The 25,249-nt window shown below is 42.1% G+C and overlaps 1 protein-coding gene across 1 annotated transcript; it reads left to right on the top strand.

Annotated features, from left to right (window-relative positions):
- Positions 1 to 1,622: 1,622 nt before the first annotated feature.
- LOC110988362 (uncharacterized) lies at positions 1,623 to 20,457 on the top strand. The gene is made up of 8 exons (XM_022251250.2): positions 1,623 to 1,972; positions 9,896 to 10,004; positions 11,719 to 11,920; positions 12,716 to 12,876; positions 14,386 to 14,495; positions 17,385 to 17,576; positions 18,919 to 19,068; positions 19,523 to 20,457. Exons 1-8 carry the CDS (start codon positions 1,874 to 1,876, stop codon positions 19,673 to 19,675), a joined length of 1,176 nt encoding a protein of 391 aa, XP_022106942.2. The 5' UTR covers positions 1,623 to 1,873; the 3' UTR covers positions 19,676 to 20,457.
- Positions 20,458 to 25,249: the final 4,792 nt, after the last annotated feature.

The raw sequence follows: 25,249 nt of genomic DNA, 5'->3' as shown, positions 1-25,249 counted from the left end.
TTGTGCAAAACCCCATTTGCCGTCCTCATATTACTGTTGGTTGCATCACATGCGTGTGTTCATGGTGTCTACCATCTCGTACATTTTCTGCACGGCAGTGGCCCCCTCTGTGATTAATTACCAAAACGGCTGGGCTGCTGATAATCAAAATTCGCCCTGGGTTCATGAGCCCTATGCTGAATAAAGTTAAGCAGCGATCCGCTTGTAAATGGGAATGACTGAAGCCAGAGGTTCTCATGTTTCATCTAATTATATGCAAATTGAAATTACGTATGCAGATGCCAAGTAGTACTTGCAGTTGTCGCATTAATAAACGAATAAATTTGTCCTTGGCGGGTCTTAAACGTTCATTATGTTTCAGATGTATGGGGGCTATGATAATTTGATATTCATAAACACCTGGGACGGTTCACTTTTCCAATTGGTCGTTTGATGATGCCCACTGCGGATAAAACTGGACCCAGAATCTGCGTACCACTCGGAGAATGTTCACTTTCGCGTCATGTTTTTGCAGTAAGCATAAACATTTCTATATTAAAGAAATGTTTCCCCCAAAGTGGGTGGTTCTAAAATTGAGGAACATTTCGGGCGAAATTTTAACATTTTTTTAAGACCAACAATAAACTAATTAATATTTTCAAGACTGTCCTATATGGGTTAATATATTTATTCTTCCTGAACGAGAAAGGTTAGAAATCGTGTGCTTTTTGACATAATATTCATGTTTCTATCTGGCCATCGAAACAAATCCTCATTCAACACTACTGTAGTTTATACTGATATGATGTGCCTGACATTATAGCAGACAAGGGGCATGTGGAACTATCTCTTCATGCAGTCATCGAGGTAGTCGCGGTGTTCCATGGTGTTCTCCAACGACGGGTCCGGTCACGCCTGAACAGTACAAAGCGTACAGCGCAACTGCACTGGCACCGCAGCTGCACAAGTCATGCCTGAACTTGTCACACGCTCCAGCACACACACTACACTTTGCATATGTACAGTACATGTACATGTATACTTGTGGGGTATTTCCTTTGTTCTCGTACCTTCCATTGTACCGGTACCCCACAAGGCACCATGTACAAAGCGCACACGTCCCTAGCTGGCCCTTCGCGCGGTATGGTCCGCGTGCACCCCCCCCCACACGCACACACGCAGCCATTACTATTCCGGAAGGCGTACTTACGGAGAAAGCGTTAATCAATTGTCTGCACATGCGAAATGAAAAGGAAATCTTTATCTATTACGTTTTATTTTCGGGTATTCATTCATGAAATATTGCATTTAGCGTAACGCGCGTCTGAAAGCTGCACAGCCACTTTTTTGGAGGGGAAAATCCAGGCTGTTTGCCATGACCAGTGCGTTTGACCCTGGGTGAGAAAAAACATGAAATAGTCTTGGTAAGAAATAATTTCCAAGCAGTTTGACCGTGGTTTGACCCAATATATTGCGAGTAATGGTTAAATAGCATGGCAGGGTATTAAAGTTTTACCTTTGCAATGATGCGAATGAATATGGATGAGGTCAGGATAAAATTGTCAGCAATTTTTGACCTATTGTAAAGGGAAAATTGTATAATGTTGACCCTGTGGAAAATATCAAAAGGTCAAAGTGTTCCAGAAGGACCCTCAACATTGCTAGGTGCCTGTGCTTTCCAGAGGGCATAAGTAGCGTAACTGTTAGGTGGCATAGGGCACTTCCTTCGAAATTTTGATCTCTAGTGCATCACCCGTTTCGGTGCCCAGCTGAAAAAAAGCACGGGTTCCGCTATATATGCCACTGCCGCAGGGTGGAAGGCCTTCACAACGAAAGACAAATCGGTCGGTTTTCTCCTCCATATTGGTCGAAAGGGTATACTGATACAGAGGTCATGATGAAGTGCATCCGTGTAACCGCTCCTAAAGAGCCCCTTGTCTTGTGTGACGATGAGCCGATCCCCAAAGCCCCAGACGGTGGGGCTGTCGTGAAGGTAAAGTGAATTGCTATATTGCACGACAACCATCTTTACGAAGGTGACGAACAACGCCGTATGTGTGGTGTCTTTTTCGTTAGTCAAGTCATGTACCGTCGAGGGTGACATCGGCGTGGCAACCTACAGTGACCCGGGTCACAATGATGGTAGCCATCATTAAACAGGCAGTAAAAATATAATCAGCCGATGTTAAAAATATCATAATACACCGTACGTGTTTATTCATTGTTATTCTCAAAAATGATTGAGCTGCTTTTACTTCAACAGGCGATCGATATGGCATGCGTGACTAAAAAATATAAACCACCATTGGTCCGACTATGTTTTACGAGTGTATAGACTTCAATTATCGTGATGTAGGTTCTTTTGCTTGATACAAATATTTGTAATGCGTCTTGTGTGGAAGCGGGGTACTCAGGGCTAAAGTTCCGGTCAGGGGCACAGTTCTCGAAGTCGGGATGCCACTTGGTGCCTACTGGTTCGCCTCTGGAGGCTGGGACAGGGAGTGGCACACAGCGCAGGCGCTTGTGAGGTCTTGGGCAAATATCAGACACACAGACAACGTTGTTCCTCACTTCTTATTATTATAATTATTATTTCTTATTTATACTAAGTGATTCATTCAGTTCGTAAAAAACAAACTGTTATCATGAGTCCCAGTGAACAATCTTACGACAAGAGAAAAAGAGAATTAAAACTGAACGTTTGTGTCAAGAAAACTGATTGGATAAATTGTGATTATCTCGAGCTGAGGAGAATAGCGATGAAGGCCAAGCATATGGCCAATAAAACCAGTAATAAGGCCCACTTTAGGCATGCTAATGTTCCTCACTTCAATTGGATATTCACCCTGCGAACCACCGGTATACAGTCTTGGCCTGGGGGCCAGCTGCTTGAAAAGATTTGGCAGACACTCGACAGATCTCAAAAGTCCATATTAATCTACATGCATAAGGTAATTCCAAAAGTGATCAACATATACCAAGGAGACATCCACACATCACAACCAATCATTTTACAATAATATGATGGCATGGAGACCGCGTGGAACATCTGAGGATGGAACCACACACAGACGGGCTATAGTCCAGCACATGCACTTGATCAGCTAGAAATCGCACGCTTCATCACATATTACTATCACTCGTATCACCCTAAAAATCGCATGGCGCGATCCCCAACCTTCACAAACTGTAAATTGAAGTCAAACGTTTTGGTCTAACCGGGTAGGGTATGAAGTACATTGTATGCAAAACGATTGTAATTCTTCTGTCACAGTGCCACATGTACAACATAGGGCCTACGCGTATGCATGTGCATCGCACTTGCTCACACTGAGTTTGCCATTGAAAACCGTCGTGCATGAACTCACTTCAAATTGTAAGGGTGCACTCCTAGAAATAAATTCTCATGGACACTTCCTGACCTTTCAAATTATTGAAAAATACTCATAACTCCACAGGTGTCTAGGCTGGACAGAAAAATGATATTTGACATACCCTCTTTCATTTTTCTTTCAATTTAACTAGGTTGATCCATGAAGTTTTGAGAAATTCTCACCCAAAGCAGACAACCCCTTAAATGAAAGAAAATTCCACTGCCCGGAAAAAGAGCCATTTTTGAAAATGTTTTCCTATGCCAAATGGCTAAATAGTGCCAATTTCGAACCCGATTGCATCCAAATTGCTCAGAATTGGAAGCCCGGTACCAGGGGTTCAGTGCCATATTTTTTCAATCGCCCAGTTCCATGGCTTTCAGGGCTCTAATAATTATAATTATGTTTAGTGTATAACTTCTATTAATGAGCTCGGCAGACATATTTCTGGCCCATTTGCGGAGGCACACCGTTATGATTGACTATGATAATATGGGCGATGCACAATAGTGCGCGTCCAGGAGTTTGCAACGCGTTGGCCAATCACAACGCGCAAAATCTGTCGACCCTTTCCAAACGCATATTGGGTCGACAGATTTTGCGCATTATAATTGGCCAACGCGTTGCAAACTCTTGGAGACAAACTTTTGTAAAACGCCCGTATTGTGGCTATTTCTAGGACGATCCATCCAAAATTTATAAAACTGTCCATTATCGTAGAATAAACTACTTCATTCGTGACATCGATAGAACTGTAGGCCTATAGGCCTTCTACAAGATCGTAACATTTTGGTGCACCGTGATGAACTTGTTTCACATCGGAATATGTAGTGTCTTTATATTTCGCAGTCTTACCGTATAATAGCCATCTGGAGGTGGGGACTTCAATTTGAACCCTGGGAAGTTGAATCCAGGCCTTGTTTCCAGACTTAACACGATTAAAAAACAAATTAGTGGCATCGGAAGAAATGACCCCGATTGCTGTTTGTAAGAATATTTCATGGATGAAACAAAAAATATCTGGGCAAAACTAGATGTGAAGTGGAAGCCAAATCAAACCAAATGGCTGCAACAGTTTAGAATAAACCGAATTACAACGATTTTGTCAAAGTAGTCACGAATAACTTCAGTATCATCCAGAATGACCCATAGTTATACCGAATTTAAAATCTGGGAACTATTAAGTTACTCTCAGAATAGTCGTAATGGGTAGTCTTATCTATACACTCGCAATGATTTGGCGTTCTCGACCGTTTAACACCAAGAATAACTCTGCGAAATTTGTAAGAATGTTGCAAGAATATCAACCTAGTTGCGTATACAAGAATAGCCTTTCAGTTTCAATTTGTTCCCAAACAAACCCGACCATTTTCAGGGTACTTCGCGACTTTTAGTGATTTCACCAAACTACCAGGTGCAACTAAGAACGATTTCCTCAAGAAATTGCTACCAGTTTAAAAATCGGAAACCGTGAGAACCCGCTTCGTATTGGCAACCCTGTCCAAGGCGCTCCAGTGCTGACGCTGCTGTTTTCCTGTGGTGTATGCGGCCATTGGTGATTTAATTTGTGCGTTAAGGCCATTACCTTTGACAGCTTGTACCAAACGTGGGCAATGCAAGCTACGTGTATAGTTCATGTACATGTACATGTATAGTACTGTACATGTACATGTACCTACACTAGGGGTCATGCACGATACAGGCTCGAAGGGTCAGGATTACCAGACGTGGCTATGGTGTTCCATATGTGCCATCCGGCGTCGCATTTTTCGACGGGCGTCGCATTTTTCAGCCGGCGTTGCATTTTTCAACCGTGCGTCGCATTTTTCGACCGTGCGTCACATTTTTCGACGGGCGTCACATTTTTCGACTGGCGTCGCATTTTTTAACTGGCGTCGCATTTTTTGACCGTGCGTCGTATTTTTTCGACGGGCGTCGCATTTTTCGACCGGGCGTCGCATTTTCCATTACTTCATCGGAAAGACCCATGGAGGCCAGGATCTCGTCCATCATCGGACCCGCAAGCTTATTATAAAACACTCGAAAACTAGTCTTATTAAGAATGAAGTTGTCTGTTGTGGAGATTTTCACACGTACGGCAACATTTGTCACAGAAAAAAAGAAAATTAGACAGAAACGCATGTACATGTACGTGTAACCCTAGGGTCAATCAAGAAGCAGCAGCTACGACGAAACAGCCTTTTCAAACAGTGACACTTTTCAAACCCAAATCCACATGCAGTCCTCAAGACCTTGGGAAGTCATTTCGTTGAGTAATAAACACAACCCCCCCCCCCAACAAAGAAAGATAAATGATCTCAAGCCCATGACCAGACGGCCTCCACCGGGGGAATGCCTGAATCACGGACCATTGCCTGAACAACTTCAAATGTGTGAAATACCTTTCTACTCGTAGTAATGAAAAAATAAGACCAGTCTTGGCTTCTTCTGGACAGATTTTCATGGTTCAAAAAGTATTTTCGGAAAACTGTGCGTGATTTTGTATTGCTGACAACTTCTTTCAACCCAGAAAACGTAAAATTTGTCAAAGTTATGGTGCGTGACATTTCTTTGCCTAGAGTAGTTACATTTTAAATTATAGACCGTACTGCGATAAACGCTGCCTCGGGAAGCATGTCTGCCAGATGACAAATACCATATCAACCAGAGTGAAAAATAGGCCTATTATACTGGGTTTGATTTTTGTGGCAACTAGTAATCATCAGTACCGGGACATTTTTCACTCAAAAAGCTTGCAGAGGTGAGAAACCAAATTGAGCGAGGTGAACTTCCACGAGTAATCGGGTTCATTAAAGGGCTGTTAATTTATTGACATACAGGTAATCGACGCATACATGCTAATTTAGCCGTTTCCATAATCATTAAAAATATGTACGCACTCTTTAAGCATTCAAGTCAACAACTTCAGATCCGGCTGGACCAAGGTTGGCCATTGATGATTAATGGCTTATTCACATCGAAAGGCGACGGCGGTTGAAAAATGCGACGCCAGTTGAAAAATGCGACGCCGGTTGAAAAATGTGACGCCAGATGGCACATATGGAACACCATACGCGAAGTCGTGTATTGTGCAGGACAGTCGCACTGAGCGTGCATCTACCATGTCAAGTCTCATTGATAACAGTGTAAAATCCGCATTGTTCAGGTACGGAGCGGTATCAGGGGAATGGTGAAAAAAACCCAAATTCTCTCCTCCTAGAGCTAATTCGCATGTACGGCTTGTATGTCGTACGCACGATTTATATCTTGTACGTACGACTTAAATCTCGTACGTACGATTTATGATTCATATCTCGTACGTGTGAATTCCTACTTATGACATACAAGTCATACGTACGAGATATAACCCGTACTTACGGGTTATGATTCAGAAGTCGTACCTACAAGATTAAGTCGTACATATGACAGATTTATCAGTCGTACGTACAAGTTAGCTCAAGGAGGAGAGAACGCTGTTTTTTAATCATGTCCCTAATACAGCTCCGTATTTAGAGCTTAATAACATGCATGCCAACATCCCTGGTGTTTTTCAATCTTTCCATTTCTTTTCAATTTTTTGTGTCGTCGCGTCGTTGTAGACATGCATGTCGGCAAAACTTTTCTATTCAATAAAATTAATTTCTAAAAGCTGCCAAACATGTTTGATTGCCTGTAATGCCGCTGCTGCGTAACTGACACGAGTATTACCGTGAAACGAAGAGTACTGAACTATTTCATTGATTTTGTTTCTTCTCATTTGGAGATATAAAACTTCAAAGATTAAACACGAATGCTATTTCCACGGTCAAATCCTATGCTTGTCACCGATGTGCTAAAAGCTTTGGACGGAAATCTAATCTACAGAGGCGCATGGAAAATATCCACGCTGAAGAGGAATAAGACATCAATGAAGTTGACGATGATTCAGAATCTGTTGAGGAGGTAGAAGATGACGAAACATCGAATGAAGATAATTCAGAATAGACAATGCCACCTGCCGAGATTGGCTGGCTGAAGCCAGGGAAACAAAATGGAGATGAGTGGGGTGAAAATATGGCAAGTACACCAACGAAAGCATGAAGATCAAGAAAGGCAAACAGGAAGACCCACTAGGCAGTCAAGCAAGACTTTTTCGACAACTGTAAGGAGTTTCCATCAAGTTGCCTACATTTGAAGGATAATGAAATCACCAAGACGTTGTGGATGATCTCGAAGGAAACCTTGATAACGGCATGAAAGTAAACAAAGCCTTGAATAGGGTTATCCCTTAACATTCTGTTAAATTTGACGGACTGTTCCAGCTATGAAGAAGAGGAAAATACCTAAAAGGTAGTAATAATTAGAGACAAATGGTTTGGTTCCTGGTTTCGACTGGCCGACTAAATGCCCTGCGCCATTTGGGTGATGTTGGTCAAGTCTTTAGTTTACTATCCGCGTCGAGCAGACGCACCTCCCATCGGTTAAAAAGGGCCAAAGTTTGTCCGGAATGCTCATTTTGTTGGTAGCGATGCACCCGTAACGGGTGTATTTTACAGTCGTGTGTGAACCAGCAAAGCGCAGTTCATACAAAAGGAGCCTGCGTTGCCAGGAAACGTACGCCTCTCTTGGTCTAGCTCAGGGCTCATTTAGCTCGTCGCCGAGCGCCTGAACAGGGTGTTGGGGAGGGCTGATGGCCTTGCACAGATTTTAGTGAAGGAAATATGTCACACGGGGTCACAGCTCACGATGTTCAAAGCATTGTGGGTGATTTTTGCCAGGCACGCAAGATTGCTCAATGTGGCCCTTATTAATTCGCTATTTTTTTCTTCCTCATTGCGGAAAATATTCTGACCACACTTAATTTGTTCATCCAAAATAGATCAAGATAAACAATTACTTAAAGGTATCGCCAAAGACACGGGATCAGTGAAACTTGTAAGACGATAAATTACTGTGATTTTTCCGGGGCCATGTTTTTATGATAATAAGCCGACATTTTGGCTCGTATTAAAGAATAGCTATTGGCCAACCCAAGACTTAAAATAACGCTTCGCTAACAGGAAGTGCGGTCGGAGGTCATGCATGTACTCTTTTAACGCAACCTTGTCAAAATGTTGAGTGATTTTCCTAGTTGTTCAAAATTGACTACAGATTCAGTCAAACACCCACGCAAACGTTGGCAAATCATGCTTTCTGACAAGATTCCTATACTGTGCCTTTAAAAATGTCGATGAACTGACTAAAAAAATCTTGTCAGATTGACTAATTTCCAGTTGCACCCAGCTGAACCTGAAGAGCTAGTCAAATTTTGCTGAAGTTTAGTCAAATTTGACTGATCCTTTTTAGAGTGTGGTAGCCAATTACAGTGCAAAGCCCGAGCAGGGCGCTGGGAAGGGCTGATGTGACGAGCGAAGGGGCTCATAGTCGTCTCCCCATGATTGGTTTTTCTCACATTGTTCGATGGAAAATTGGTTGGCTTTTGTATTTGTTTCTGGTGTAGTAGCCGTACAAATGGGGCCAGTAATACCCTAGCAATATTTGGTGTGTTTTGTTTGCAACTACAACTTATCGCCGTGACCAGAAACAGAGAGCGAAAAATCTAGATCTGATTTTGCCATCGTGAATCAACTTTTTTATTGATACACTGTTCCATTATCCATGCAATGTTTGTAATTTTATTTTGTCTCTCCAAAACATCATGATGCAGTTTTCAAAGTCTTTGTACGAAGTTGGCTAAGACTGCCCAACAACATGCTGACCACCACTGGACAGTAAAGTTCATATTTACAAACAAAATGCGCTCTTTCATCACAAGGAGTGATTATGAGATCTCATAAAATACCTCTTTGTATAAATGCCGCAATAAAAACGATCCAAATAAAACACTTTTTCTTGTAAACAACTTGGCTATTTATTCCCAAAATGACCCCAGAGGAAAGCGTTCGATAAGGACAATGATTGCACATGAACACTTGGGGCACACAGCCTAATACATGCTACTGCACAACGCATTAAATTTGATGTTGTTGTCAGATCATACCAAGCACCAATGATACCATGAATATTCAACTTCCAAAAAATTGTGGTGATGATCATGGGGGTACAAAGGGGGCTTATGGTTGTGAAACAGGTGGTGCGTAGCAAGCGTTCCCTGCGTTCTGGCTATGGACATACCGGGCATGCCAGAAAGCGGTAATTGGCAGTATGCTATAGTATAACCATGGAGGTAGACCTCCATGGTATAACCTGGGCAGTTCAAACTCCTTCTGTGTCTTTCCTCCATGAAGTGACTAATCCCATCAATATAGTGACATTCAGTGTTTAGTTAATAAACTTTCTAGGGTGGGTGGGGCGTAATTTCAATTGAAGGCCTAAGGTGGTACATAAACAAGTTTAAAATGATGCCATGAAATAAACATGAACGTAAAATTGGTGAGTGCATTTGTGTCGCAAAATTAAGCCCTCAATGTCATTTTGATCATTCTTTACAACAGATATAAACAATATGCTCTTTATTCTTTTAAAGAATTTTGTTACAATTTGATTGTTTCGGTTAAATTAATTAGATATCCTACAGTGGAGTTTGCCATTCGGATGTACATTTCTGGAAAGGAGATAAGAGTTTCGCCAGGGCCGAGGGCGAACCAACAATCTTCAAATGCCCCTGCGTCCCAGGTGAATATGAGTGAGCTTAATCATTACACGTAATCCTATATTAGCAGCCATCTACTGGACATTGCAAACAGTATCCATAAACTCAGCGAGCCCATTCTAAATAGTATACTACTACTGATAGTAGTAGTAGGCGGCATCACCGGGCAGTCTCCAATGATTCATGGTCTTACAGCGCGTTCCCACTTGAATTGGGAAAAGGTGGATTTTGATCGAGCATTTTGGTGTGATCGTTATCTTACCGCAACAAAACCGCAGCAAGTCGCGCCGCGTTCCCACCAGCGCTTGATCCACCTTTTCGGACGGAAATGTCGAGTCCAAAAGGTCACCGAGTTCGTTATTGCGCATGTGCTAGCTTGCTAAGCGCGCTCAGTGGCAGTGTTGCCTGTTGGGGCGGTATGCATGTGACCCTGCGGTGTTTTGGGTGCGGAGTTCTACTGACGTGACGACCTTGAATCGGACCGAATGGTCACCCTATTATGTTGTCTCTTCAAACTTTGCTTCCGTTTTTGATATTCTGTTACACGCTGCGGGCTATACGCTAACACGCAATTAGTTTTTGATGGAAAGCAAGTGAAATTACACGAATGAAAAAGGTTAAGAAACGAAAGAATGCACAACGAAAACTGTGAAAGGGCAAGGTACACGTCGCGACATGCATGCATTGCACATGCGTGGTGACACATTTCCCTAGCCCGTAGTTCAGCAGTTATTTATTGTGGATGCTGTGCACGTTAAAAATTTCACATGACCTACAAGCCAAAAAACGCATTTCTTTGTTCATCAGACGGCAAAAGTTTCGCGCCACTCGTGCACGGACGGATGTTGACAGGTCAAATTGCTGGATCAGATCCACTTTTGCGTTCCCATCTGATCGTGATCCGCCAATTGCAAGATCTAATCCACCAATTGGGGGATCTGTATCCTGCTCCAGAAGAGGATCAAGAAAGGTGGATCTGATCATCATCCACCTTATAATGGTTAGCATCCCCACTACAAACAATTGCCGGATCTGATCCACCAATTGGGGGATCTGATCCGGCAATTTGGCAAAAGGTGGATCGGATCCCGCAATTGGTGGATCAATTGGGAACGGGCTGATAGTGAAAACATTTTATTGTATTTTCAACAAACAAGGGCGCAGTAAATAGTGGGAAAAGTTGGATCATGGCCGTTTTCCAATATTCAACTTCGTCTCCGTTGCAGGCTTCACCTGACTTTGAAGTTGTTAGCTGTAGTGCCACAAGAACATCAGATAAGATACAAAAGAGCAAAATATTTCAGCACTTCAATTTAATTTGAATGCTTCAGGCCTACAATCGAGGATTGCTTTTGGAGAAGAACCTGAGATGGCGACGAAGTTGAGTACATAAAACCGGCCCACGTTGAACTTTCCGCTCCTAGTTGTTGGTGTGGGTCAAAACATGCACGCTAACATGACGGGCGTATAGCGATATCTCTCTTTTCTTGACCTATTGCGTGCTATCAGCGATCGTTGCAATCAAATGCGAACCAGGCTTAAAACAAAAGTGCCAAAGAATTCATCGCTTCAAAGTGTCTCATTCAGGGAACAGAGGCTAATAAGATCTGTTTATCTTAGCAAAATTTGAAAGACTATTCCACAGGTCAGAAACCCTTATACATGTACATGCGTCAGACGTTTTAACCATTTTAAGTCATAAGGATCTTTCATGCATCTTTCCCTCATTGATTCCAGGTCATGAAATAGCTGGCGTTCTTTTCTCTATGGGAGAGAGCGCCACCAGCAACAACCAGAGCGGTTTAAAGCTGGGAGACCATGTAGTCGTCTTTCCGTGGGTCCATTGCGGTGCATGTCTTCCGTGCAGAGAGGGACATGGCGATTTCTGTGATGAAACCCAATTGCGGTTTGCAGCCATTGGAGTGTGTTTTAATGGCGGGTATGCTATACTTTCTTGATACATCTGAAGCAAACACAGTATCCGTGAGAGTGCATGATTATTCTCATTTTGGGATGAATCCTCCGAAATTTCCATGGAGAAACAGGAACTGGGGTACATTAATTTTCACAGACATATCGTAACTCTGCGTATTAAACAGAAACAAGCATTGCCTTCAGGACTTAGCTAGAATTCTAGAAGTGTAAAAATCACCCAACCCTTGCCTAGCAGGCTGTGCACCGATCCATCTTTTTGGTGCCAAATAGTGCATACGCGGATGGGGGGTCGGGGGTCAAACCCCCTCCTGCTCTGAGACTAAAAGAAGGGAAAAAGAAATAATTAAACACCAAGAGTATTATCAAAAGTGTTGGTAATGTCTAATGTTTCATCGTCATGTCTGCTTGTCCACAAAACATTAGACAATAAAAAAATCTCCGGCCTGACCCTCCTCCCGGACGATGTCTGGATCCGCCCCTGCAGAGAACCAGTGCCGGATCACTGTTAGCAATCCGGGTCCGCGTGAAACAAAAAGACCCTTAGTTCCCCAGTACAGAAGTGACTAGTGGACCCCAGCCAAGCCAAGCAGAAGCTCATTGGAGAATATAGGGACTGGGGGGAAAAAGGACCGTGAAACATACCCATACACGGAAATACTCGTCTGTGTAACGTGATTGGTTTGAATAACCTTGTTGGCTGAGGTAAATTAGTGAGTGAGGTTGGACTAATTGGTTTTCCAGTTAGATTTTTCTGCAGGTAAGGTCTCAGCATTCACAGTTTCTCACTATTTCTCCTCAGCCATGCGCAGTACGTCGCTGTGCCTGACGTGCGGTTCCTGGTCCCCGTGCCTACATCCACACCTCTCGAAGTGGCCTGTCTTCTCCCATGCAGTGGATTAACTGCGTTTCATGCCATAGAGGAAACCCTCGAGTTTGTTAAAAAAGTGACTCAGATTGCAGGTAGATAATTGCCAGCAGTAATGTGACCTTATTTGATTTGAAAGGGGCTATTTTATTCCAGAGTGGCCTCATTTTCGTTGGGTTGGCTGAGATATTTAGCAGTAATAAGTCCCTCCATCCCTCCTCAAAATTCTTAGCGGCGGAAGGGAAAATGACTTGGGAGGTGGCACATCCTCGTCCCTTTTAGTCACATACGGTATGTTTTCCAAATTAATCGACAAATTCCGTCTGCTACGTCACGTGAACTGTGGTGGGTGGCAAAAATCAACAAACATGGCGTCCTCCCGTGGCAAAATATTATTAAAATGTTATTTACCAAAAAGTATGAGTTCACTCATACTCCTGATGTGCTGAGCACTATACCAAAAAATCGGCTTTAGTTTTTGGTAAACAACACCTAAAACACGTTTAGATGGAAGATGCCATGTTTGTCCGTGTTTGATACCCACTATGGGTCACGTGACTTACCGGACGCAATCGGTTCATGAACCCCGAGTGGGACCAGGAGAGGGCGCGATTTTCCTATAGCAACGGCGACTCCTGTGGTGGGAACCACACTTCACTGTGACATTGACATTCTCGCGTTCCAGTTGCCTCGCCCCGTTACCAACAAAATAACAATCCTCACCTAACAGCTCTTTTCAACTGATGAGGGAGTGCTTCCGCTCAAGGCGGATTAGAGAGGAAAGCTCTGATACAGGGGTGCATGCATATAGGGGTCCAGTCCACTAATTCAAGCCCCATTGAAAACAGTGTAAAATCAGCACCGATCAGGGCCCAGTAGCATGCACGCCAACATCCCTGAGATTTCTGAAACACAAATGAATTCTTGTCTGGTCACTTATCTTTCAATTTTCAATTTCTTTCTTTTCAATTTTTTGTGGGTTAACCAATTACATTTTTAATTATTACCACAAAACAAAATCACCCCCAAAAAGTGATTTTTCCGAGGTCTGATTGCAGCCATTTTTCAAGTGGCAACCCTCAACTTTCTCGGGCACTTAGGACCATTTTTCAACCCTAGGTTTTAGCCCTTCTGCTCTCATATGAAAGGTCAAAGACCCAGGGAGTTGATCCTGGCAACGATTTACACAATCTCACCATTTTGGGGGCCAAACAATCTCCTTTTTCAAAAGATACGGTGGGGGCACTTTTGATGCTAATGAGCTGGTCAAAAATTCTCAATTGAATTAGTGGTCTGCAGCCATGGTACCCATACACTGTCTAATCATTCTACCCAGCTGCATGCACGCAACGTGGAACTTCCTTGAATTTATGTATAACAGAAACATCCCCCGTCACAACATTGATGATAAATAGCACCCAACGACCCAATTTTGCGGGGAAGGGGTGAATAATTGGTCTACACTGCGTCAAAAAAATCAGAGGGCTATATTTTTTAACTTAAAGTGAAAGCCTTGACTTGATGCGATTTCATCACAGGATTAATCTTTTATCAAGCAGACAGTGACCTGTTTGATTTGATGCAAATATTTCTCATTTCTCCAGGCAGTTGCTCCGTGCTGGCGATTGGAGTAGGTGGGGTGGGCCAATGGGGAGTCCGCCTCGCCAGGGCCCTGTTCCCTCCAGAAACGCAAATCATATGTGCAGGAGTCAAGGTTTGCTTTATCATTTGCCTTCCGAGAGATTCTGTCCAAACCGGAAGTTGCGGCTGCGCTGGCTGTATTGATCACGCACGCGGGAATTGACTGTTGTCATTAATCGCAGCCCAATTACAGCCCAATATTTTGGGGAAAAGTCACTCAAAAGTACGATGCTGTTTTAGGGAAACGGTAAGAAATTTCGTTCCTGCTTCCGCTTGCTTATCTTATATCTCATACCCAAGACCTGTTAGTCGTACATTCACCAATCTTAACTAACGCGGATGAGATGTAAGTTAAACATGTGCGTACGGCATATCACTTTACGTACGAGACACAAGTTGTACATACAAGATAAAAGTCGAAAGAAAGACTTATGATTTATGAGTTGAACATGCGAGATACAAGTTAGTCGTACATATTTGTCTTGCGTCTTGACTCGTTAGTCTTCAGTACGACATTGTACGTAGTAAACTCGAGGAGAGGGCTTTTTTCACCTGGCCATCAAAATACATGTAGTTTTAGTTTCGTACAAAAGCATACTCACTTGATAGTTACGTGATGCACTCACTTTACGCTGTTCATTATAGAGTAGTCTGTTGCTCGTTTATGTCACTACACCAGAGCGCTGCATTTAAAGACGTACTGCTTTGTATGAGGGCTGTTTTCACAACTTTGTTGTCTGATGACCCGTAATGCCTATTCAAAAAGAGAGGGTGTATCTTTCCCCTAGGGTGCACGCCCATGACCAAAGTAAATCGAACTGGTTCGATACGTACACTAATTTTCTTGATTGTGTATACTTGATCGGCTGTCGGTATGACTTGATGCTTAAAACAAGTGGAATGTGCTAAGCCCGAGTGCAGTTTCCATGCCAGGGTCAAGCTGACCGACAGGCACTCAAGTTAGTTTTGTGGGCGGGACCTTCAATAGACGAGACACAAGACCATTCACAAGAGCAGACTTGAGTAACATTGTGAACAATGATAAAGAAAGGGAGATTTCTAGACGCTGGTGGTAGCAGACATATTTATACCGGTCCTTTTTCAAGGTACTGCGTGCGCTCAAAACTATGCACGCATGCTCATACAGTGTGCGCATACTCAGAACACTGATCTCAATACACTGGATGGGCAGCTCAGCAGTAACTGCCTATGTGTGAACTGAAGTGACCGCGCGGTTATCTTAGGATATTCAATACATTGGCCTCCAAGAGACCTCTTCACTAATAATTCATAATTATGCACGCATGTGCACAAATGACCTCGGCGGCAAGGAGTGTGAGCGGGCCATTGAAAATGTAGAGTGGTGCGACTTCGATGATCATTTTCTCTCAGGTTTTCTGACTTTGTTCAGTTTTTCTTTTAAAATGCCATTAAATCGTTTTTGCCATTAGTTTTTAATTTAAGTGAAATTTTTAGTGCTCTGTGAAAAGATTTTAAAATCGCAATTTTTCCTGTGTGCACGAAATCGTCGTTTCTATAGTGCGGCCCCCTTCCATCATAAGTAGTATAAACTACTTCGATTGTTAGTGTTCTTAGAACCAACCTGTGCATTTTGTAAAACACTAGCTTACCCTTGAACTTGGTCATAGCTTGGAGTACTACCGAAAGAAATAATATCTGGGGATGTACAAAACAAAGTGCAGATTCCAAAGAGAAAGAGATCTGGTTCTTCAGTTTTCCCGAGTACAGAAAGCTGCGAATCGAATGGGTACATTACCGGTACATGGAGATAGATTGAACATCAGTACGTGTTTTTACAAATGCACAGGTTGGCTCGAAGAACACCATTGATCGATATAGTTGATACTACTTATGATGAAAGGAGCCCTTCTAAGAATCAACGATCTTGTGCGCAGAGGAAAAAAATACGATTTTAACATCTTTTAATAGAGCACTAAAAATTTCACTTCAAACGATTTAATGAGATTTTCTGAAGAAAAAATTAACGAAGTCAGAGAACCTGAGAGAAAATAATCGTCGAAGTTACACCCATGCACGTACATTTTCAATGGCCCGCTCACACCTCTTGCCGCCAAGGCCATTTTTGCACATGCGTGCATAAAGCAAATTATAAGTAAGAGATCTATTTCACTTTCAGTCCATTCACTACAGTGCATTCATGCTCGGCGCTAAAAGCTGGTGACTTGGAAAGTGCCCTTGTACTGAATAGTCGAAGATGGCCGCGCAATCGCTTCAATTCGCAGAGCTGAGCTGCCTATCCAGTGGTTCTGAGTCACTGCTCTCTATAAACTGGATAGACAGCTTTGCTCTGGAGGTCAGTGGAGGTCAATGGAGGCCATTGTATTGAATATCCCGAGATAGCCGCGCGGTCACTTCAATTCACACATGGGCAGTTACTACTGAGCTGCCTATCCAGTGTATAGAGATCAGCGCTCAGAACTGGTAAAAAGAACCGGTATGTTTGTCGCCACTCAGCGTCTCAAAGTATGCAATTGCAGTTCACGTGAAGAGCTTCCGTGCTTTACTTGATTTAAGCCTGGAAGTCTTATGATGGTCTTGTGCATCAGGTCCTGTGATTATCGAATAAACCTCGTGCGTTTTGGCCATATTCGAGATGTGTTTCTGTTATTCAAATCTCATAATAATGTAAGCTGACTTTTATGTACCTCGAAGAAAGGTCTACAAGGCATGTTGACTACAACACTGAGTCTAGTGCATGCTATCTTCTGGCAGTTTTACATTTTTGAAAAACACTTATCAGTTGAAATCCAATAAGCGTGAAACCGAAACCTGCCAATGACTTTATTTATTATGTACGACTTTCGTAATAATTTCAAGGAATTGACTGTGTTCCTTCGCCACAGAAAGTCCTTATTGATATTGTTTCCGTTTAATGGTGTGACAGTATACATGGTAACTTTTGGGATGTTTTATATCCTAGCAAGAATCTTTAGATCTGGCTACCAGCACTATTAGCGATGTTGTGCCTCTACTCATGGGTAGAGACCAACCCAGTGACATCATCGCTCAGGAAGTCAAGGCGGTTTCTCGCACTGGCAATGGTGTGAACCTCGTGATGGATTTCGCCGGCCTGACAAAGACTTTCGAAATCGGCCTTATGTCTCTGGATCTGGTAAACATTCAACCTCTTATATATGAAAGAGATAGCTTGGGCTTACATAAAGAGACAGTCACCTGCAGGTCTTTGCATCGTTGCAAGAAAGAACAATATGCCGGCTTCAATGTTTCTGATGTTCTTCGGCAATTGCATTGTGGAATACCGTTATGTTAATTCATGGTTTTATACCATACCTTGTTCTCGATCCTCATTTGCTGAAACGGGGTTCATATGGGGTTCACCAATTATAGGCAATGGCTTGAAACGTTTTTCGTCAACGTGAACTTAGATATGCATCACGAGATCGTGAGCCTGTAATTTCCGATTATCTTAATCGATTGCGTACTACACTCAAGTTTTTGACTGGTTATAGCCATTCCATTCGTCATTCTAGGCTATAAGGACCGGTATATAACATATTGCTGATCCGCATACCTGTATTAAGTTTCCAGATACAATGAAGTACGGCGTTGCTTAGGTGCTTTATAAAATTACTGTGTCTGTTCAAAACAAGACAGGCATTTAAGTAGAATGCGGTAGATAAGGTATCCTCTGTTAGATGTAAACATTATTAGCATCTGTACATTCTAGAATCACGAGGAAAACATGCAATTATTGTTCACATGGTTTGTGTAGCATCCCTTAATTACAAGTGCAGATTCATCCCGCAATGAAAAGCCCTTCAAGCAAGGCTTTTAACGATGACCCCTTTCATTGCAAAAGGTAACCCTGACAACGAGTTTCTCTGAAACTGTCATTCAGGTGTACGGGGACGTTTGAGAACCTGTATGAATCCAAGGAACGCCTTCGAATCCTCATGGTGGTCTCATCCACTTGAAACTCTCAAAGGCATACAACCTGAATACAAGCCACAGTTCATTTAGATTTCATTTTCCACTTCAAAATGAAAGTGGGCACCCATGGCTCATGATGGCTGTGCTCCGCAGAAATTTCACCCAATAGTTACGTCACACCACTATAGTGTGGGCCTATACAGACAGGGAATTGTCAAATGAAACTGTGAGATCCCGAAGTTTTTGTATATGTTAATACACTTGTTGTTTAGCTGTTAATTGGGCTGTTCAGTACATACAGTTTAAAAGTAGAGTTGCAATTTCAGTCTTCCCTTTTCTGCATAAAATACCGGCTTTCAGGTTCACGTCGTAGAAAATAGAAATTTAATGACAGAGGGATGGGAATGCATGTATCACGTTGGCAAGCATTCTAACATGGCTGTTAGTTCTTGAATGAAAACAGAGAATTTCACACTACATTTTCGCGCAAAAGACGCCATTGTACATATAAGCGGGTGTCAGTTTTTTTCGTTCTGTCATTTCTCTCCGTCTTGTACACGCAGAATGGTCAGTACATCGCCATTGGACTCTTTGGTGGTGAGGCTCAGATTCCACTACCCAATTTGGTGTTGGCTAACATCACCCTGAAGGGCATCGCAATCGGAAGCCTGGACCAGCTCAAGCGACTGGTTGAACTCGTGCTCAAAAAGCCTGTAATTAGTATTGTAGGCCCAACTCTTTAACTGTTAAATGCACTCTGGGGATGGGAATCCTGTGTTGAGAGTCTGTATCACAAGTCGGAACAGGCCATTGCGTTCGAAAGCCGATCACAAGTCACCCCACTTAAAAGATGGTCATGAGCTGTTCGACTGAATTTTGCAGGTGCAGTGCGTTGCCATTTTCGCCCCTTGCTCTTATACTTTGACCTGTATAACTTATGAACAGACTGTAATGATTTCCCCTTTGATTGACTTACCATTTTGACTGGAGTACAGCCCTGCCTTTCAAGCTGGCAATTGCCAAACACAATGATATCTGTATTTGTTTTTTTTCTCATGAACGAAGATTTAAAAGGGATGAGCCTTCTTAGTACTCAAAGCCACAGTTCCACTCTTCCTGCTATATATAGGGTTGTGGAATTCATATTTTCCTCCTTTTCTTCACTAGTCCATATACGACAACCTGAAGTGCACCGTTTATCCACTGGAAGATGGCATCCAAGTCTTGGAGACACTGGCTGAGGGGAAGATGGTCGGACGGGCCGTACTGAAATGCAACAATGATGATGAGAAGCCTCTAGCAAACTTCACATCTAACTGAAGAAATGTTGTTATTGAACCATTCTAACGGCACCTTTGTTTAAGACACTGAAAATACCTCAATCCTTCATTCCTCGGTTGCTTTGACGGTGAAGTTTATCCATGCAGTGCTTCTAGACCTGTAGTTTGTTTTCGGTTAGTGGGCTGAAAAATTCATTCCGGTCATAAAGTAATTACAATATGAATACTGAAATACATGTAGTTTACTTTTGGGTATAACAATATTTGTGTGAGATTGTATTTCAATTAAATAGAGTTAGTATTATAGGTAATGAACACGTATGAGAATGCTTTTTGTATCCAAAACAAATTTTGAAAGTACTACTTGCGATTTTTCTTATGAGGCAGGATTTCAAAGCTTGGCAGTCGTGTGATGCTTCAAAAGCTTAGCAGATAAGTACTTACACTGTATACGTTTTTGTAAATATTTACACATTTTGGGAAAATGGGTGAATCTGAAAATTTTTTACAACTTATTTCTCTAGTTGAAAATATATAGTTTTTCATTGCCATGTCACAGACGGGATCGGCGGCAAAAAAGGCTTTTGGTCGATTGGGAGCTAAAATTAGAGTCTGGTGAAAAGACAACCAAAACAATGGGTGCTCTAATAGAAGTTCACGTCGAATGAAAAGCATTGCTTCGTAGATAGCCTTGTGTGCAGCAGCTCTAATTAAACTTGAACAGTGGTTCAAGACTCTAATACAACATTCATTTTCCATTGACAGACGAATTAAATGTTAAATGTTTTGTGCGTGTTGAAAGTAAATCTTTGTCACTTTTGTTTAATATTTCTGCTTTCTTCGTACGAACAGCAGTGACATCATTCTATCTTTCCTTGTGAATGAACAGACTTTCACCTGGAACCAATGAGACGTTCACCTGTCTTTCAAAGCTTGTACGATAGAAGTGCCTGGAAAATCAGGGATTTGTGCGGTCAAAATGCCCGTTTAATTATCATTTAAGAAGTTTGAAAGTCCGGAAAGACAGACCTATTATGCGTACAAGCGTTTATTGATCAGTTTCCGAAGGTCTTCGCCTTTTTTTGGGGGGGGAGATAGGCCATTGAATCATCCCCCACACTTTTTTGTGGTGAGCAAAAATTTAAAGTGGATTGTGAAGAATTTTTCTGAATCCCATCGAAAAATGCATTCAATATCACTAAAAAAAGGGCAAACAATTCGTCGGTCTTTTCACGAAGGGATGGATGTTTGATATCGCTAGAAAAAGATTTTTTGAGAGAATCGTATTTGGAGTTGGTCTCTATTTCAGACGCTTATTTCCCAGTGTTTAGCATGACTTTGACTTGAGTAATGTTACTACATGAAAGAGGGGATCTCAAATGCCACAAAATATTGAAAGAAGTCAACTACAATTGTATATTTTGAAAACAATCCCACTTAAACACCACTGATTCCTTGCTCTCCATGCTCCCTTAAATTTGCTCCCCCGACACCATTCATTTAATTACGTCTTCCAGACACATTTTCTGTACACGATCGTCCGATCGTAGACGTTCTGTCAATCATGGACCCTGTCTTCCTCTTGTTTGACGTCCCCAACTTACTTTAAACGTGTACAATACGCATTGGCAGGGATTGTTTTATTTGCGCATTGCAGCACCTCCAAACGTGACTTCCGGGTCACTGAAAGGCAAAAACGGAAATATCTGAAAGTAAAACAAAAATGCCTTTAACTCTAATGCACATGCTGAGAAAATAAAACAACTTTTGGCTGCGTTTGGCATAGTTCAAGGTTCAGTAGAATAATTATTATGCACGGTGGACCATAGTATATGACGCAACCAAGGGGGACTAGATGGGTTTCACCCCCCAAGAAGTTATCATTTCTGGATAAAAAAAACAAAGATACCATAATACAAATACCGTTACATCTTAAACTACTGATATAGCAGCACAACCCAGTCCCCGTGGTGCAACCAAGGTCAGCATCATGAGCTATTTTGAGGGTTAAGATGTTTCTAATCTCAATTTGGCAGCCAGCCAAACTCCTATCACTGATGAAATGAGAGTCAGGAAATAGCTCCACATGTAGCTTCGGTGTTTTAATATTTGGTCACACTGGATGATGATGTCATTGACATGTCGACCCTTTCCAACAAGGCTGCATCCGAATCTGTTGTCTAGAGCTAGGTCTAGGTCTTCCCTCCATTGGAAATGTGCGGAGACGCGGAGACAACAGACCTTGAAGGTCGTTTCGGACACGGCCCAAAGGCGCATTGCGTACAGAAAACTTGAGTTTTTTTAAAATAGGGTGTACGGGTCAGATACAGCACATTGCACACTTCATTATTTGCTTCTCGATGCAGTGTCTTAAATACTATTGACTGAGATTTTTTTCAGAATCCTGTCGTTACAGCATCCAAAATTAGAATGAGGCCATTTCAGACATTTTAAAGGTTAGTTCCTAGCTGTTTCCAACTAGCGCAGCTAGACCTAAAGTCAAATGATAAACATGACAGAAGTGTTCGTGTTTTCGGAGGATAAAAGCATATCAATTCTCTCCTTGTAACTGCTGCAGACAATAAGAACACGGTATGAGAAATCATTTACCCTTCCAGGATTTACTATTAAGGCTTTGCTTGAAAGTAGACCATAGACCTTTCCACAAAGGTGAGGTTTGTTTCGCTGCAACAGGCCACGCCCGTCTTTGACCGAGAATGGAGGATGGTACCCTAACATATCGCACAATTTTTTTATAGCTTACACAGAACGGAACCTTACTCATTTCTTTCACCTCATGCGTTTTAAACGAACGAAAATTTTCAAGTTTTTATTTGACTCTCCAAAAATTACTCTCACACTAGAAATTAATAGCTATAATAATTTCAGAGAGTTTTCCGAAGACCGCGAAAGTGACAAAAGTGCAAAAGCTGAGAGAAAATGGCGTTGAAATTTGTGCCCCTGTACGTTTTCAATGGGCTGCTCAAGCTTTTTGCCTCCAAATGCCATATATGCTCATGTGCACATAAATTGGATTCATTAGTGGAAGGGTCTATTGGAATGAGGCTGGAAAGATGCTTCTATCTAGGGATGTACCCTTGCAAAAAGGCCCGAAATCTGTCCGCCGAGCTCATTAATAAATAAAAGTTATACACTCAAAATAGTCTATATTAGAGGGTCCTGAGAGCCATGGAACTGGGGAATTGAAGAAATATCGCACTGAATCTCTGGGCCGGACTTAAGGCTTCCAATTCTTCCAATTTATTTGTAGCGATGCACCCCAAGATAGCTCGTGCTTTTGGCATGTCAATGGCCATTTGCACGCTTGACTGGTGATTGACATTTACCATACTGACCTAACAAATTAATCCAAGCACAAGGACAGACGCCATCGGTCGGTCTTCTCCACGTTGGTTTCAAGGGTACCTAATTGGCTGTGACCATGAAGTGCATCCAGGTATTAATCCGCGCCGGAGCCCCTGTTTTGTTTTGTTTTTCTTGTGTTTCTTTCGTGGGGATATGTTAAAGGGAGGGCGCTGCTTAGTGACGACACCGTTTGACGGCACCCTGCTTTAGGGTTGTGAAAATAAAATACGTTCTCCCTTCCTTTCCTTCAACAGTCCATATATGACAACCTGACGTGCAGCGTTCATCCACTGGGAGATGCCATCCAAATCATGGAGAAACTGGCCAAGGGACAGGTGGTTGGACGGGCCACACATTGAAGTGTAACGATGATGAGTAATCGCTGGCAAATCGAGAGAGTATTGTCGGCACTCTCACTGAAAACTCTCAACTTGTATGGGTGGCTAAAGTTTGCAGAAATATAACCTTTTGGCTGTTTTTCAATTTCTCATGAAATTCGTTCAAAATGGGCATTTGTTCCATTAATTTTAAAATATTGTTGAATTTTCATTTAGTATGTAGTAGTACGTGTTTTATACTACGGTGTTCTGTTTGCTGCATTGGATTTTTTAGAACATTTTGTGAATTATCCTTGTAATGATTGACGGGATTATTCTTTTATCGAAATTGCCCGACTGCACCACCAAATGCTCTGCCACGTTACACATACGGACCCCTGCACTCCAGCTCATCGGGCGGTCCTCCCGTCACTTCAGGCCGCCGAAGGCTACTGGCATTGACTACATGTGGTGAAAGCGCCCTAGATTATGGAACGCCAAATGTACCAAAATATGACGTTATTCTATGAACGTAGTTTGAACATGTTTTCTTCCATGGATTTTCATATGTATGAACTATTCATAACTACCCCAATCCAGTGTTCTCACTGGCTAAGACGCGGCCCCAAAAGTGAGCAGCTCCAGCGCCCAGCACCGATCATTACCGAGCGGGCAGCTCCGGAGAAACAACTCCTTGAACGATCGTGAGTGTACAGCTCTGCTATGAATAACCTGTCTGTCACTCCCAAATAAATAGCTTAGATTTGGACGAGCTGTACTCTTATTATTGTTCTTGTAATGAACTTGCAATAGAGCAATATCCAGCCTCACTGGCAACAGAAGTTGTTCGTTGTAAATATGGAGACAACGTAAATAATTCTTCAGAATAAATTAGTTACGTGTGTAAGTCAATCCCATGACTCTCTGTCATTCTGTTTGATAACGGTTCTCTACCCTGAGAGAGACGTTACAATTAGTTTTAGCAGCCACATATAGGAAAATCCCGACTGTGACGTCAAAAGAGCAGATCCTATGTATGAGCAGTCAGTTTAAGAAAATGTGACAAGAAAAATCCTCAATCTTTCGTAACATTAATGTCGAAGTCTGTTTGCTGTTTTTAGGTTTATGTGATTCCAGTCATGGTTTAAGACGACTTTAACTTCAGTCTTTCAGTACATAAAGTGACATACGTCATGTATGTAGTAAGTACCTCGTGGTTATTTTTCTGCTTTTAAACACAAGAAAAAATTCCGTTTCAAAATACTTTTGATGCTACAATACTGCCACATTTAAATTCGTATTAGCAATTTAAACGTTTTAGGAAATTTCATGAAAAGAATGTGATGAGATGCTTACTTTTTCGTGAAATTTGATTGTATCGATTTATTAGTCATAAATTACACCCTGTACCCTCTGAATGTTTGCTTTGCATATTAGATGTGTCTAACTCTGACTGAAAATTATAATCACAAAACAAGCATATCGCTACCACCAAAATGAGCACTCCCAACCAATATGGCTATTTTCAACCATTGAGGGGTCCTTCTGCTAAAGGCGGAAATCACCTCCTATTGTGTCCGCCATACCTCAGATAGGGTAACTGGACGTCACAAATGGGATCAGGTCTCAAATCTATAGATAGCACAGGACTGTATCTGTTGTAGGCTCCTCCCATGAAAATGGTGTTCTTTCGCTTTAGATGCCCCCCCCCAAATTGTCAGTTATTTAGAGGGTTCAAAGCGAAAGGAAATCTCATGGTTGACCTCTCTCTGTTATAAATTCTCGACAGCCTAATTGCATCAGTGCCTGCTGAGTTCTCTGAAACTAAAGAAAGCTAAAACCAAAGCGTTCGTTTTCTTTTGACGTTCATCTTCATACCGATGTGTTTGTTGGTTATTGTGTCTCAGTGAGTTGTTCAGCTATGCAATGAT

Source organism: Acanthaster planci, linkage group LG05, assembly GCF_054643075.1.
Source record: "Acanthaster planci isolate LZ-2023a linkage group LG05, COTS_SCS, whole genome shotgun sequence".
Taxonomy (NCBI): Eukaryota; Metazoa; Echinodermata; class Asteroidea; order Valvatida; family Acanthasteridae; genus Acanthaster; species Acanthaster planci.
This window is presented reverse-complemented; position numbering and strand designations above follow the sequence as displayed.